This window comes from Nicotiana tomentosiformis, chromosome 4 (assembly GCF_000390325.3).
Source record: "Nicotiana tomentosiformis chromosome 4, ASM39032v3, whole genome shotgun sequence".
Lineage (NCBI taxonomy): Eukaryota > Viridiplantae > Streptophyta > Magnoliopsida > Solanales > Solanaceae > Nicotiana > Nicotiana tomentosiformis.
The window spans coordinates 1,206,909-1,222,330 of NC_090815.1; the positions used below are offsets into that span (position 1 = coordinate 1,206,909).

At 37.8% G+C, this 15,422-nt stretch overlaps 2 protein-coding genes across 2 annotated transcripts; both read right to left on the reverse strand.

Moving 5' to 3' along the window:
* Positions 1 to 210: 210 nt before the first annotated feature.
* LOC138909157 (uncharacterized) lies at positions 211 to 687 on the reverse strand. Its single transcript, XM_070200340.1, has one exon. The coding sequence runs from the start codon at positions 685 to 687 to the stop codon at positions 211 to 213; it is 477 nt and encodes a 158-aa protein (XP_070056441.1).
* Positions 688 to 5,149: 4,462 nt separating this feature from the next.
* Positions 5,150 to 5,878, reverse strand: LOC138909158 (uncharacterized). The gene has a single exon (XM_070200341.1). The coding sequence runs from the start codon at positions 5,876 to 5,878 to the stop codon at positions 5,150 to 5,152; it is 729 nt and encodes a 242-aa protein (XP_070056442.1).
* Between the last annotated feature and the right edge of the window lie 9,544 nt (positions 5,879 to 15,422).

Below are 15,422 nucleotides of genomic sequence, written 5' to 3' on the forward strand. Positions count from 1 at the left end.
TCTCGGTAGGAATTTTGCTACCGAGCAAAAGACTATCTAACTGCTCTGCAATGGCTCGTCGCCTGCATGCCTTGTCATTTAAAGGTCTTATTTATGCTGACGAAGCTTCTTCTGTAGTATGCTTTTCGTTGCTGCCTCATTAGAAACCTTGCTAAAAAAACCCAATAGGGACAAAAACTGGACGAGAGAAAAAAAGTACATCACATACTTTCAGTATAGGCGAAGCTCATCAGCAATAGTATCTTTTGAGGTGTGCACATTCCAGTTGCTCGGCAACTTTACTCCGTCTTGATTTTCCAATTTGTATGATCCTTTCCCAGTGATAGATGAAACCCGGTAGAGGCCTTCCCATGTTGGACCTAGCTTTCCTGCGTTGAGCTCCCGGGTGTTCTGAGTTACCTTCCTTAAAACCAAGTCTCCTACTATGAAATAACGGAGGTTGGCTCTTCGATTGCAATATCTTTCCATTCTTTGCTTTTGGGCTGCCATCCTTATATACGCCAAGTCCTTGCGTTTGTCGAGCAACTCTAATTTGACTAACATTGCTTCATTATTTGTTTCTTCATCCACCCAAAAATATCTCAGGGTAGGTTCTCCTACTTCCACCGTGATCAGGGCTTCTTCTCCGTACACAAGAGCAAAAATAGTCTCCCCCAGGCTTGATTTGGCCGTTATTCGAACACCCATAGTACTCCTGGTAGCTCTTCGAGCTATTTGCCTTTGGCTGCTTCTAATCTCTTTTTGAGATTTTGTATAATCACCTTGTTTGTTGATTCTGGTTAATCGTTTACGCTCGGGTGATAGGGTAACGATGTGATCCTTTTGATTTTTAAGTCTTCAAGGAATTTTGTGACCTTTGCGCCTATAAATTATGGCCCGTTATTGCAGGCTATCTCTTTTGGTATCCTGAATCTGCAAATTATATTCTCCCCCAAGAAATCTACCATTTCGTATTCGCCGATCTTCTGATAAGGACCTGCTTTAATACACTTAGAAAAATAGTCAGTTCAAATCAAAAGATATCTTACCTTACCGGGGACCGGTGGCAGCGACCGACTATATCCATCCCCCACTTTATGAATGACCATGGTGACAAAACTGAGCGTAGTGGATCTGCCAGTTGATGTACGAACGGTGCGTCGCATTGACATATATCACTTTTTTGAACATAAGCCTTGGCATCTTGCTCCATCCGGGGCCAGTAGTATCCTTCCCTAATTAATTTTAACACTATGGAATCTGCGCCTACATGATTTATGCATATCTCTTCGTGGACTTCTCGCATAACATAGTTAGCTTCGGAGGCTCCCAAACATCAGGCCAACGAGCCTTGGAAAGTTCTTCTATAAAATTGTCCTCCCTTGAAGTTGTATCTAATTGCTTTAGTGTGCAGCACCCGAGATGCCTTGGGATCTTCAGGAAATTTTCCGTGCTTGAGATAGTCAATGATCTCATTGCTCCAGTCCCATACTAAATTAGTTGCGTTTACCTCATAATATCTATCTGTGTTCAATACCAAATACATAAGCTGTACGACCATATCGGAGTCCGATTCCTTCATTTATGTGGACGATCCAAGATTAGCTAGTGCATCTGCTTCCGCATTATCTTCCCTCAGGATGTGCGTAATTGACCATTCCTTGAGCCGAGCGAGCAGAACCTGGACTTTCACTACATATTGTTGCATGCATTCCTCTTTGGCTTTGAAGATCCCGTATACCTGATTTACTACCAACTGGGAGTCATATTTTATTTCTATGACCTCAGAGTCTAGTCCCAGGCCAGCTCAAGTCATGCAATAGAAGCTTCATACTATTCTTCATTGTTAGTCAGAGGAAGAGTTCTTATGTCTTGCCTTAGGGTTTCTCCCAAGGGCGTGATTAACACTATGTCGAGCCCGGACCCCTTTACATTGGAAGCTCCGTCTGTGAACAAGGTCCAAACTCCTGATGTTGATTCTAACATCATCACTGCTTCTTTGATAGCCAAAGGAAACAGTACCGGACTGAAGTTGGCCACAAAGTCAGCTAAAACTTGTGACTTAATCGCAGTTATTGATTTATATTCTATGTCAAATTCACTCATTTCGATTGCCCACTTGGCCAACATACCTGAAAGTTCAGGTTTATGAAGAATATTCTGCAGAGGAAAAGTGGTCACCACGGCTATCGGATGACATTGGAAATTAGGCCTAAGCTTTCGATCAGCAACTACGAGAGCTAAGGCCAATTTTTCCATATATGGGTAGCAAGTTTCCACTCCTATTAATATTATACTAACATAATAAATAGGAGATTGCGTACCTTTGTCCTCACTGACTAAGATGACACTTACCGCTACCTCCGTGACCACTAAGTAGATCATCAACTATTCGCCTTCCTCCGGTTTTGATAGTAATGGAGGACTTGACAAATACATTTTCAAATATATCTAAGCCTGCTGACATTCCGGAGTCCATTCGAAGTTGTTCTTCTTTTTGAGAAGTGAAAAGAGATGATGGCATTTCTCCAAAGACCGGGAAATGAATCTGCTCAAAACGGCCAGTATCCTTGTCAACCTTTGAACCCCTTTCATGCTTGGTAACTGATCCGGGATGTCTTCGATGGATTTAATTTTGTCGGGGTTAACCTCGATCCTCCTTTGCGACACTAGGAATCCCAGGAACTTACCGGAGCTGCACCCGAATGCATACTTCTCGGGGTTAAGCTTCATGTTGTGCTTTCTTACGATGTCAAAGGTTTCCTGCAAGTGTTTAAGATGATCACTTGCATTCAAAGACTTAACCAACGTATCATCTATGTAAACTTCCATGGCTTTCCCTATTTATTTCTCGAACATTTTTTTTACGACCGCTGAGAAGTGGCCCCGACGTTCTTTATCCCAAAAGGTATCACATTATAACAATATGTTCCAAAGTTCCTTATGAACAAAGTTTTTTCCTGATCCGCCCGATTTATCTTGATTTGGTTGTACCCAGAGTAAGCATCGAGGAAACTCATTAACTCGTGCCCTGCCGTTGCATCAATCATTTGATCAATGTTTGGGAACGGGAATGAGTCTTTTGGGCACGTGATGTCGCCCAAACTCACACCACAAATATAGGTAGTGAGGCGGTCGAAGCAATAATAAAACCCAACGCAAGTCGGGGTCGAATCCTCAGGGAGTTAGAATTGGGATTAGGTATATATTTAGTGTAATTGTACAATATGCCTTAGATTACACTTCCACATTCTTGTTTGTTGTTTCTACTTCTACTTTAAACTTTTGACTGCAATTATAAAACTAGAAGACAATATTTTTGATTTTGGTTGTTTTCTAAATGATAAAAGATCTAGGGTCATGACTTTCACCTAGGTGGTTACCTAATAGGTTGAGAACTCTAGGACAAGCCTTATTGGTCAGGGCTGTAATATAGGAATTACACACAATTACCCACTCTATACCTCTCGATAGTTTGAGTGATTTTGCCCAATTTGACTTTCTCAAGTCCAAATGGGTATTGCACAAAACAAGTGATAACTGCTCAAGTCGGGTTTTACTATCTCTAGATTCAACCCTTTAATTGGGGCTATCAATTTCTTGAGTTCACCCCAATTTCTTGTTAGCCAAGTTTTCCTAGACTTAGTCTCTCTTTCTCAAGTACAGACTAAGTCAATTTGGCATGAATCAATGTTTGCAACCATTAATTCTTGAATTCAAGCAAGAACTAGGCTAAATATCACTAACCCAATCACAAACAAGTCCTAAATCAAACATCCATTAAGTACCCACACTAATGTTGGGCCACAACCCTAACTAGAAATTTAGCTACTCATGAAAAATAAAGAAATACAAGAAGAAATTAAGATAGAATGCATAATAATTGATTAAGGAAATAAAATCTAATATTTAGAAGCTAATCTAGTACAATATTACTCAAAACAGTAAAGGAAAACGGCTCAGGTGCTCTACCCAGACAAAATTTACCCTAAAAATGACAAAAAGTTCTATTTATACTAAGCTAAAAATATCTGACAAAAATACTCCTACGGAGGTTGTGCGGCCGCATAATTATGTGTGCGGTCCGTATAACGAGACTTGGCTTGACAGGTTCCAGTTCTGCGGCCGCACAATTCTGGATTGTGGCCGTACTCCTTCAACTACCGCGGACCGCACATTTGTGAGAGCGGCCGCACTCTTGCTTCTGCGGCGGCACAATTATAGTGCGGTCCGCACTCTTTGATCTTAAGCTCTGGTTGTGTAAGACTTCTACGGACCACATAAAAATGAGTGCGGCCGCAAAAAAATGGTGCGGTTCACATTTCTTCTTGAACTTGAAATCTCATCTCTCTGACCATTGACTTATGCGGGCCGCATAATATTGAGTGCGTCCGTACTTGTCATTTTGTGGCCACACAATTACGGTGCGGTCCGCACTCCTTCAACTTGCCCAAAACCAGCTCTCTGAATCTCCTCTTCTGTGGTCGCACAATATTTGTGCGGTCCGCATACTCTAAAGAAAAGCTGACATGGCTATTTCTTTGTTTTGCAGCCGCATACAGCATTGTACGTCCGCACAGTGGGCCTTTTGTCTTGTTTTGTTCTTTGTCCACTTTTGACTCCTTTATGAGTTGGTTTTGACCTCTTTGGCTCGTTTCCCAATGTTCCTGTACGAAAGTATATTTCATTAATTTTCAGGAATACCTTTAAGCATTTTTGAGCTAAAATGCAAGTAAAAGAAAGTAAATAAATGGTCAAAATCCCTACTTATCAGCACGCATTATTAAAATCATTATAGTCTACGCACATGCGAAATTTATTATTATTTTTTTGGAACTACTACTATGTTATCTAGACAGTCATGATACTTTACCTCCCGGATTGAACCGATATCAAGCGAACAAGTTACCTTTCCTTTGACAAATTTGTTTTTGACTTCCGCAATAGGACCTTTTTTTTGTCTTACCGGAGGGATATTGGGATCCAGTCTTAGTTTGTGCATGACCACTTCTGGCATAATACTTGTCATATCCGCATACGACCATGCAAAATAGTCAACATTAAATTTAAGAAAGTCGGTAAAGTCAGACCTGAGCTCGGGGTTCAGTCTTGTCCCCAAGTGGAACTTCCTCTCCAAGAACTTTTTGAACAGCGTGACTTGCTTAAGTTCTTACGCCGTGGATTTTGTTGCGTCCGTTTCTTCTGGTACCTGAAAATATCGTGGTACCTGGTAGGATTCCGACTCCTCCTCTGCATGTTTGACTTCACTCGGCTCGCGAGCAGGCGCTGGTTCCTGTAATTGGTATGTTGCATACTCCTTCTCTTTGCTACTGGAAACTGAGATTGCGTTCATCTCCCTTGCCGCCGGTTGGTCTCCTCTTATTTGTTTAATTTCTTTGGGAGTCAGGAACTTTAGCAATTGATAATATGTTGACAGCGCAACATTTATCTCGTGCAGCCATGGTCTCTCCATGATAATATTGTAGCCCATATCACTATCTACTACCTCGAAAAGGGTCGGCTTCATCACCCCTTCGGCATTTATAGGCAGCAGGATCTCTCCTCGGGTTGTCACGCTTGCCAGATTGAACCCAGCGAGGAGTTTTGTGGTTGGAATGATACTTCCGGTCAGCTTGGCTAGTTCCATCCCTCTCCACTGGATAATATTGGCCGAACTTCCTGGGTTCACCAAAACACATTTAATTTTAAAATCTAAGACATTTAAAGAGATTACCAAGGCATCGTTATACGGTAGCAGGAGTCCATCTGCGTCTTCCTCCATGAAAGTTATGCCATCCTCAGTGACTTCTCGAAGTCTCTTACTGTGGGTTACTGATACCTTCATCTTTTCTGCTGCCGAAAATGTTATATCATTAATCTCGTTCCACCAAAATATCATGTTGATCGTCAAACATAGAGGGTATTCTCCTTCTTTTGAAGGTTCTGCATTATTGCGATTGTGGCCGCAATTGTTTTTGGCCCGATCACTTAAAAATTCTAGGAGATGGACATTTTTCAGCAATGTCACTACCTCATCGCGCAAATGCCAGCAGTCCCTAGTCCGGTGACCATTGGTCACATGGTATTCACACCACAAATTAGGATCCCTCTAATTGGGATCAGATCTCATTGGTTTTGGGAACCGTGCTTCTTTAATGTTCCTCATAGCCGACCCTAGCTCCACCACGCTGACGTTGAAGCTGTATTCGGAAAGCTTGGGGTAGGAGGAATCTCGAGAACCTGATATTTCCTTATCCTGCAATGACCTATTATTCCGGCTGAGATAAGATCTCTTATCGGTAGCGAATCTATCCGCTGACTGGAAACATCTGCCGCGTCCTTCGGCCATTTCATAGGGCAAAAACCGACCCCTTGAAGACCGTTGATATATGTCGAAATCATCCTTTGATTTCTCCTTATTCTTTTCCCGGTCCCGACCTTTGGTTGATGCCGGAAAACCGAGCTGATCATCTTCAATTCTTATCTTTTATTCGAACTGACTTTCTTTCAGTTTTCGGGAAGCATCAGAACTTCTTGGATTCAGCCCTTTAGTAAATGGTTCTGTTGCTTATTCGTCTGGTACGACCTGAAGCAACATCCTTTCTTTTTGGAATCTATTCATGAACTCCCGCTGTAATTCAGACTCTCCTTGTGCAATCCTGAATATTTTAGCCTTTTGAGCTTGTACCTTTGTGGCTCGACATGGGCCTTGATGTAAGAATCGGCGAGCATCTCGAAAGAATATATGGAGTGCTCGGGCAATAGTAAATACCATGTCAGGGCCCCCTTTTTGAGGGTCTCCCCGAATTACTTCAACAAGACTGACTCAATCTCATGTGGAGCTAGATCGTTCTCTTTCACCGCCATTGTGTTGGTTGTGATGTTTTCTTGAGTATCTGAAGTCCCATCATACTTCGGTACATCTGGCATTTTAAACCGCTTCGGGATCAATTCTAGTGATGCGCTCGATTTAAATGGCAATTGGGTGTACTTCTTTTTGTTTGGTCTTTTCAATATTGGTGGTGCGCCCGGAATCTGATCCGTTCGGGCATTTATTTCCCTCATAAACCGCATTAGTTCAGTTTTAAAGGGATCATTCTCATTGTTGTGACCAGATCTGTTACCGTTCTCCCCGCCCTTTCAAAGCTGACTTCACCCCTCGGGGTGTTGTTGTTGACCCTTTGCGTTGTTTGATTTGCGGGAGCACCGGGAGGAACTGTCCTTCGTCCATTCGCGTTATTAGAAGCACCCGGCAACGCCTGCCTCAATTCTGTCATGACCTGATCTTGTCGTGAGAGGTAGTCCATAATGGCCTTTTGTTGCTCCCTCATGATCCTTACTGTTTTAATGATGTGCTCGTCTTCAGCAGCATCAGGAGTTGCCTCTCGAACATGTCATGGATATTGCCCGCCATAAACCGACGTGGCCTCATCCTTCTCGTTTCGGGTATCACTGATTGAATCTTCGTGCTGAGACTGATTTCCCTGGGCCTCAATGTTGTGTGTGATATTGACATCGTTATCTACCATTTTTTATGATTTTTTCTAAGAACAAAGAATCAAACAGGTTAGTAATATATGCAAGGATCAACTCAATTACACAACTGTCTAAACCCCACGGTGGGTGCCAAATATTTACCCGTAAAATGGTACAGTTGAATTTATATGTGATTTACAGACAAAAGAATCGATTTGATACTAAAATAATAAATTAATTAAACAAGAATATAGGACTTAGTATTGAAATCGAGATAAAACAACAGAAATCTTGGTTCAAGGAGCAGAGCTTCCGGAGGCAATAGTGACAGTATTAATAAGCAAGAAGATAAAATATTATTGAGCTTTTAACAGAGTATAATATATGTTTGTTAGAAAATTCGTGTCATTTACATTAGTTGTAGAGCTCACTATTTATAGTTGCACCTAGGAAACAAGGTCCTAGGATCAAGTCCCTTTTAAATGACAATTATGAGGGCCATTGAAGAATGTGTAACGGTAGGCAGTGAATGCCATATTCTCTGTAACTGACAGTATACTTAATACTATGGAATATGTTTTATTAAATATTACCGGGTGGCAGGTATTTAATTCTCCTTTATGAATATCATTCCCTTCGGTAACAAGAGAGATCGTTGCGTTCGGATCTGGTTGTCTTCTGTCTTCGGCTCCACATATCGCGTTATCATGCGATCATTTAATATGAATATATTTTACCCTATACACTAATTGTACTAATGATAAAAATATTACTATGAAACAAGATGGTATTGTTCTTTTTGTAGATGGTGGGTTACAATTAGAAAAGAAGATGGCACGCATTGGAGTGACAGCAATAGATAACTACGCTTATCTGCTTCAAGCCTTTAGCACCTCCAATTAAACTTGTTGAGAAGGTCATCACCGTTGAAGCACTAGCAATTCGTGAAACGTTGGGAAAAGCTATAGAGAATGGATGGTCAAAGGTGCATATCTTATCATATGCAAAAAAGAAAATGGTGGATATGATACGAAAAAAGTGGTAGTCTCATGGGAGATAAAGACAGACTTGTGAAGATATCTGGAAGATGATAAACTCCTTTTTTTTTTTTTTTTTTGGTAAGAGGGAAAATCCGCAACTGCCGTTACAATCTCTGTCACAGCCTCTGCCCTTCGGGTGAGCACTGAGTAAACCTCCCCTGTGTAATAGCTTGCAAAAGAGAAAACCCGCAGCCACTGCTACAACCTCTGCCATTCGGGTGAGCACTGGGTAAACCTCCCCCTGTGTAATAGCTTGCAAATCACACATGGGATGTAAACTACACTAGACAAGCACTGTGTGAGAGACTCAACCCAGAAGGCATTGAGGGGGGATTCGATCCCAGATCATCCATATGGATGACACCCTCCAAACTAATTGGGCAACCCCAAAGGATATGATAAGCTCCTTTGAAAATGTCAATATTGTATATATGTCTAGATCTTGAAATGTATTAGCGCACAGTTTTAGCTAAGTTCTCTATTTCACTAATACGGAGGATCACTTTGGTTTATGCTTTTCGTAGTTAGGTTGTAAATGATGCCGGTGCATCCTTTGAATCTTCGGCAAAGGGCCAAATATATCCATGTATTTTCGAAAACGGTCTAAGAATACCCCTCGTACTATAATTGGGTTATCTATATCCCTCCCGTCATACTTTGGAACAAAAATACCCTTATTTTGGATGCAGTGTCGCGTGACAGCATCACATGAAAATGACCTATTTTTTTTTACCCGATCCGTTTTAAAAAACTCACCACCCGAACCAATTTTCACCCAAGGCTAAATTTAACATCTTTTGATCTAAAGCATTATTTTTGTAAAAACTGAAAAAAAATGCTTTAGAAAATAATTTTTAGTTTTTTTTAAAGCATTATTTTTTGTAAAAACTGAAAAAAAAAACACAAAATATTTTCGTTTTTTTAAAAACTAATACACCTGTAATCCACTGCTTTAGGAAATTCTTTTTTTTTTTGTTTTTTTTCAGTTTTTATAAAAAAAGAAAATCAATTTTTTCAATTTTTTTTAAAGCATATATATTGTAAAAAATGGAATTCTTTTTTGTAAAAACTGAAGAAAAAAAAAGAATTGGTAAAATATATATTTTTAAGTTTTTTCAGTTTTTTTAAAGCATTATTTTTATAAAAACTGAAAAAATATCTTTTTGTAAAAATTGAAAACAAAAAGACTCTCCTAAAGCAGTGGACTACATATGCATTAGTTTTTAAAAAATAAAAATATTTTTGCAATTTTTTTTTTTCCAGTTTTTACAAAAAAATAATGCTTTAAAAAACTGAAAAAATATATATTTTGAAAATTCTTTTTTTTTTTTCAGTTTTTACAAAAAAATAAATCTAGTTTTTACAAAATTTATGCTTTAAAAAAACTGATAAAACTGATTTTTTTTTTGTTGTAAAAACTAAAAAAAAAGACTTTCCTAAAGCAGTGGACTACGGGTGCATTAGTTTTTTAAAAAAATGAAAATATTTTGTAAAATTATTTTTTTTTCCAGTTTTTACAAAAAAAATATTTTAGATCAAAAGATGCTAAATTTAGCCTTGGGTGAAAATTGGGTTGGGTGGTGAGTTTTTTAAAACAGATTGGGTAAAAAAAAAAAATAGGTCGTTTTCATCTGGTGCTACCATGTGGCACTCCATCCAAAATAAGGGTATTTTTATTCCAAAGTATGACGGGAGGAGTATAGATAACTCTATAGTGTAATGAAGGGTATTTTTAGACCATTTTCGAAAGTATAATGGTATATTTGACCCTTTGTCGTTGAATCTTTGAGACCTTTTATGCGTTAATATAGAAAATCATTCGTTAAAAAAAAAATAATTATATTAAAAAATGCTTTGCGATGGTTAAGTTGAACAATTTCAAAATCAAAGCAGACTTGAATATCCTCCTTCGAAAAATAAAAGTTCTTATATAAGCATTTTCATCTAAGCACAACCAATACTTTCATCTAAATCGAAGTATTTTCTGATTGATTTTTAACGGACAAAAAGTTACAACTTTTCAAAATAGTAAGAGTTTTAACTATAATAAAAAGACTCACCATAAAGTTGACTAGTATCATTTTACACTTAGAATTTTGTCCATTTCAACTCATTAGATTGAATATTTATAACGCTCTAATGATTCCATTCTCTTTGTATCTCGCAATGTGAATAGCCTTCTAGATTTCTCATTTAAAGGCAAAAGGAGAAAAAGAAAAGAATTCTTTTTTTTTTTTACTTACTCTAATACATTCCATTTCCACTAATTTTATTACAGATATGGAATACCCACGAAAGACTTATGGAATGTTTCTATCTTTATAAAGATCTCGTTTCATATAATTTTGAGATAGTATTTTTTTTAAAAATTTTGACAGTAATTTACTCGTTATATTGTGATTCGAATTTTGATTTTTAACTACTAGATTGACCTCTCTAAATAGATTTATTATAATTGGGGTGGAGTACTAGAGCAGTATTTGTGCAAAATTCTTGAAGTTAGACTATTGTTTAACTATGATCAAGCTAGAATTAGCAGTAAAAAACCCGTTGTTAAATTCAAATTGATTTAATTTCTCAAAGCTTCAATCCTTCTAATAATTTTGCCAAGACGCTACTGACACTAATAACCAAGATCACTTGTCCTCAGCGGAGTTTCTAAATAGCCAACTGGCTAATGAAGATGTACAAGTGGAGAAGGGCGTGCAATTAGGCTATATAACAATTGATTTGCCTCTTTCCCTTTCTACAATGCCCACTTCCTCAAGTGATCCCTACATTATAAATTCCAATACTCTGTGTAATGCCGATAATACTAATTTTCCTACGGATGAGACACTAACTCATACAAGTTCTGAGGCAACAAAGAAACCAAGACTAAAAGAATCATGCACCAACGGATGCCAATCCCTCTCACAATGCTCCAGAACAAAGAGAAAAAGTAGTAGAGAGAGGAGAAGGGATATCACTACCAATCAGGGAATTGAGGGTAGAATTTTCAAGCCCCAACGAAGTCATAGTACAGCTCTTCAAGGAGAGGCAAAACAAGAAGCACATCTTCAGTTGTCCGACTGCACTGTACATGTGCTTCATGATAGTAAGGCCACGATAAGACCAAACGGTAGGAAAGCAAGCAGTGATACTAGTTCCTTCCCCGAGGACAAGCCTTTCTTCACCTTTTGGGGAGGAGAGGAGAGAAAACCAACACCATCCTGTGATGATGAATCGACCAACTAGCTTTGTAGTATGGAATGTTCGCAGATCGAACAATGATTACTTTAAGAGAAATTTTAGGGAATTGATTACCACCCATAAACCGTGCTTGGTAGCTTTACTAAAAACTAGGATGAAAATTCATACCCCATTACTAAATGTATTCACTTTTACCGAATTAATAGAGGTTCCAGAGGAGGGACAATCTGGTGGTATGGTTATTCTATGGAACAATAACTTTATCAAAAGAAAGCAGGAGATCCATGTTATGGTAGAGGTATTTCCTTATCATAAATTCTGGTTATTTAGTACAATTTATGCTAGTACCAACAAACTAGACCGAGATACTCTTTGGGATAATTTACGATCTATCCATAACGGTTATAATAGTCCATGGCTTGTTGGTGGCGATTTTAATGATGTTGTTATGCCTAGTGAAAAATTAGGAGGCCGGCCTATTAATTTAAACAGAACCTGAAAAATCTGTCAGTATATTAATAATTGCAATCTTATCGATCTTGGTTTTAAGGGTTGTAAATTTACTTGGTCTAACAATAGGAAGAGGCGAAAGGGTTTAATTATGGCCGAAAGACTTGATAGAGTCTTTTCTAATGAGGAGTAGATTTCTAGCTTTCCACACGCCTCGGTTACACACCTTCCTAAGACCTATTCTGACCATAATCCCTTGTTGATTAAGATTAACTCTATCAATAATAGTAGTGCTAAACCATTTAGGCTGAAAACTATTTGGTGCACCCATCCTGACTTCATCAATATAGTCACTTCAAACTGGAAGGATAATGACTTTAAAACTGCTGCTTGTTCTTTCATGAATAGAGTTAAAGCATGGAAAGGTTCTACTTTTGGAGACCTCTTTCGTAGGAAGAAAAGGCTTTTAGCCAGACTAAGTGATATTCAGAACTCTAGGAATTATGCTACCAGCAAGTTTCTTCAAGATTTAGAAGATTCCTTGAAACTAGAGTATAACAACATCCTCAAACTTGAAGAAGATTACTGAAAACTTAGGGCTAGAGTCTCTTGGTTAAATGATAGTGATGCAAATACTAAGTTCTTTCAGATCACTGCTACAAATAGAAAAAGGAGGAACAATATTACTCACTTTAAGAATGACCAAGGTGAATGGATTGATGACCATGCTACTATCATGTCCCACACCTTACAATATTTTGAGAATATATTTACCACCTCCTATATTCACTCTAATTGGAAACATATTCTCACTAGTTCAAAAAGCTTTGATAATATAGATTTATCTGCCTTAGACAATCCTTTAACGAATATTGAAGTAACATCTGCTCTTTTCTCTTTTAAGCCTTTTAAAGCACGAGAGCCTGATGGATTACACCTATTTTTCTTTCAAAAATACTGAAAAATAGTTGGACCTTCTGTTATGGATCTTTCCCACCAAGATTTCAATACCCAAAATATCCCTTCATTCGTAAATAACTCATACCTTTGTTTAATTCCTAAAATTCCTAATGCAAACAATTTGAAATTTTTTCGTCCTATCACCTTGTGTAACACTGTTTATAAAATTATTACCAAAATTATTGCTAATAGAATTAAGCCACACGTTGATAAGCTCATTAGTCCATACCAGAATAGTTTTATTAAAAATAGGAGGGCTAGTGACAATGCGATAATCATCCAGGAGATCATTTCTAGATTTAAGAATTATAAGGGCAAGGTAGCAAATATGATTCTTAAAATAGATTTAGAGAAGGCATTTGATAGATCTCGAATGGTCTTTTATCTACCGCACTCTTCTATTTTTTTCACTTTCCCCCAAAGATTAGTAAGTTGATCATGACTTGTATTACTACCAGTAATATATTCATCTTAGTGAATGGCTCTAGAACTAGGTATTTTCATCCTACGCGTGATATAAGACAAGGCGATCCAATGTCTCCCTACATTTTTGTCCTTTGTATGGAGATGCTGTCTAGATATATAAGCCACTAATTAGATATTAGGAATTGGGATCCTATTAAGGTCAATTATAGATGCCCCTATTTTTCGCATCTTTTCTTCGCATATGACCTTACTCTCATGGCCAAGGTTAACAGAAAATCTAGTGAATCAATCCTCAAAAGCCTTAACCTTTTCTGTGATAAATTATGACAACAAGAAGGATATTTCTAGTTACTTAGGTATCAAGATTAGTGACAACTTTGGGAAATATATAAGTTTTCCAATCCCGAAAACCTCTCCAAAGCCTTCTGATTTTTATTTTATCCTTGATAATATGCGTTCAAGGCTTTCCAACTGGAAAATAAGTTGCATGAATATAGCTGGTAGGACTACATTAACATCCTCTACCCTAGCCTATATCCCTAATCATGTGATACAATTTACTTTATTACCCCCAAAAAATATTGAAAGAAATTGACAAAATTCAAAGAAATTTTATTTGGGGTATAATAGAACAAAAGAAAAAGATTCATCTTCTAAACTGGAGTACTATTACCACTAATAAAGCCAACGGTGGATTAGGAATAGAGAAGGTTAAATCAAAAAACTTAGCACTTTTGATTGGGCTTTCTTGGAGACTACTTAATTCTCCCAATGCCTTGTGGTCTCAACTCCTTATTAGTAGTTATGCATCTGATAAACCTAAGTCCAGTCCTTCATTTATATGGCTGAGGCATAATCAAAGGGTGGTACTATTGTACTTTGGGAACGCTTTGGATCACTCATAAAAATTCTACACTCAATATGTGGAATTGCCAGATGGATCCCAAATATTCATAGCCTTACTATAGAGAGGACTCTAAACATCTCAGACCTCAATTTGACTATTAAAGACTTGTGCACGAAAAATGACTGGGACCTCTCGAAAATTTTATTTGTTTTACCCTCCAATATTATTGACAATATCAACCTAGTTATTCATCCACTCTATCCCAAAGCCCATGACACTCCAATTTGGGATATTACCAGTAGTGGTGTGTTTACTACCAACTCCTGCTACAAACTAATCAATGGCTTTAGTAATACAGAGAAAGGTTTTATATGGATTTAGAAAATTCATTCCCCGAACAAAATTAAGTTCCTTTTATGGCTATGTTATCATGATAGACTCCCTTGTCGTTCTTATCTAAACTACCTCGGAATAAACATAGATGTAGTATGTCCAGTATGTAAAGGAGTCGATGAAACTATTAATCATATATTTTTATATTGTTATGCAGCACGTAATGTTTAGAACAAGTTAAGAATTGCAGTAGATCACCAAATTTTTAATAATAAGCACTGGCTTATTACAATTAGAGACATGAGCCCCCACGACTAATGTTAATAAATTTTTGACTTGAAGGGATCTCTTTCCATTTGTTATCTGGAATCTTTGGATGAACAGAAATCGTAACAATCAAAATAACACAAACAATGTCATGAGCTTTATCACTGCTATTAATCATGCTGTGGAATATAAGCTCATGACTGATAGAGAAAGTAATCCGACTAAGAAAATTCTTATACATATTCGATGGCATAAACCACCTGCTGGATGGTACAAGTTAAATACCGATGCTGCATTTAATGTCAACAAATTGTGTTGTGGAATGGGAGGTGTAGTAAGGAATTATAAAGGTGACTGGGTAGTTGGCTACCAAAATTATTCTAAAGTTATTTCTCCTTTGCATGCAGAATTCCTGGCACTCAGACAAGGTCTTCAAGTGGCTATGCAAATGA

Excerpts from the sequence above, each read along its gene's own strand:
- LOC138909157 (XM_070200340.1), bottom strand. The coding sequence starts at position 687 with ATGGGTGTTCGAATAACGGCCAAATCAAGCCTGGGGGAGACTATTTTT.
- LOC138909158 (XM_070200341.1), bottom strand. The coding sequence starts at position 5,878 with ATGATATTTTGGTGGAACGAGATTAATGATATAACATTTTCGGCAGCA.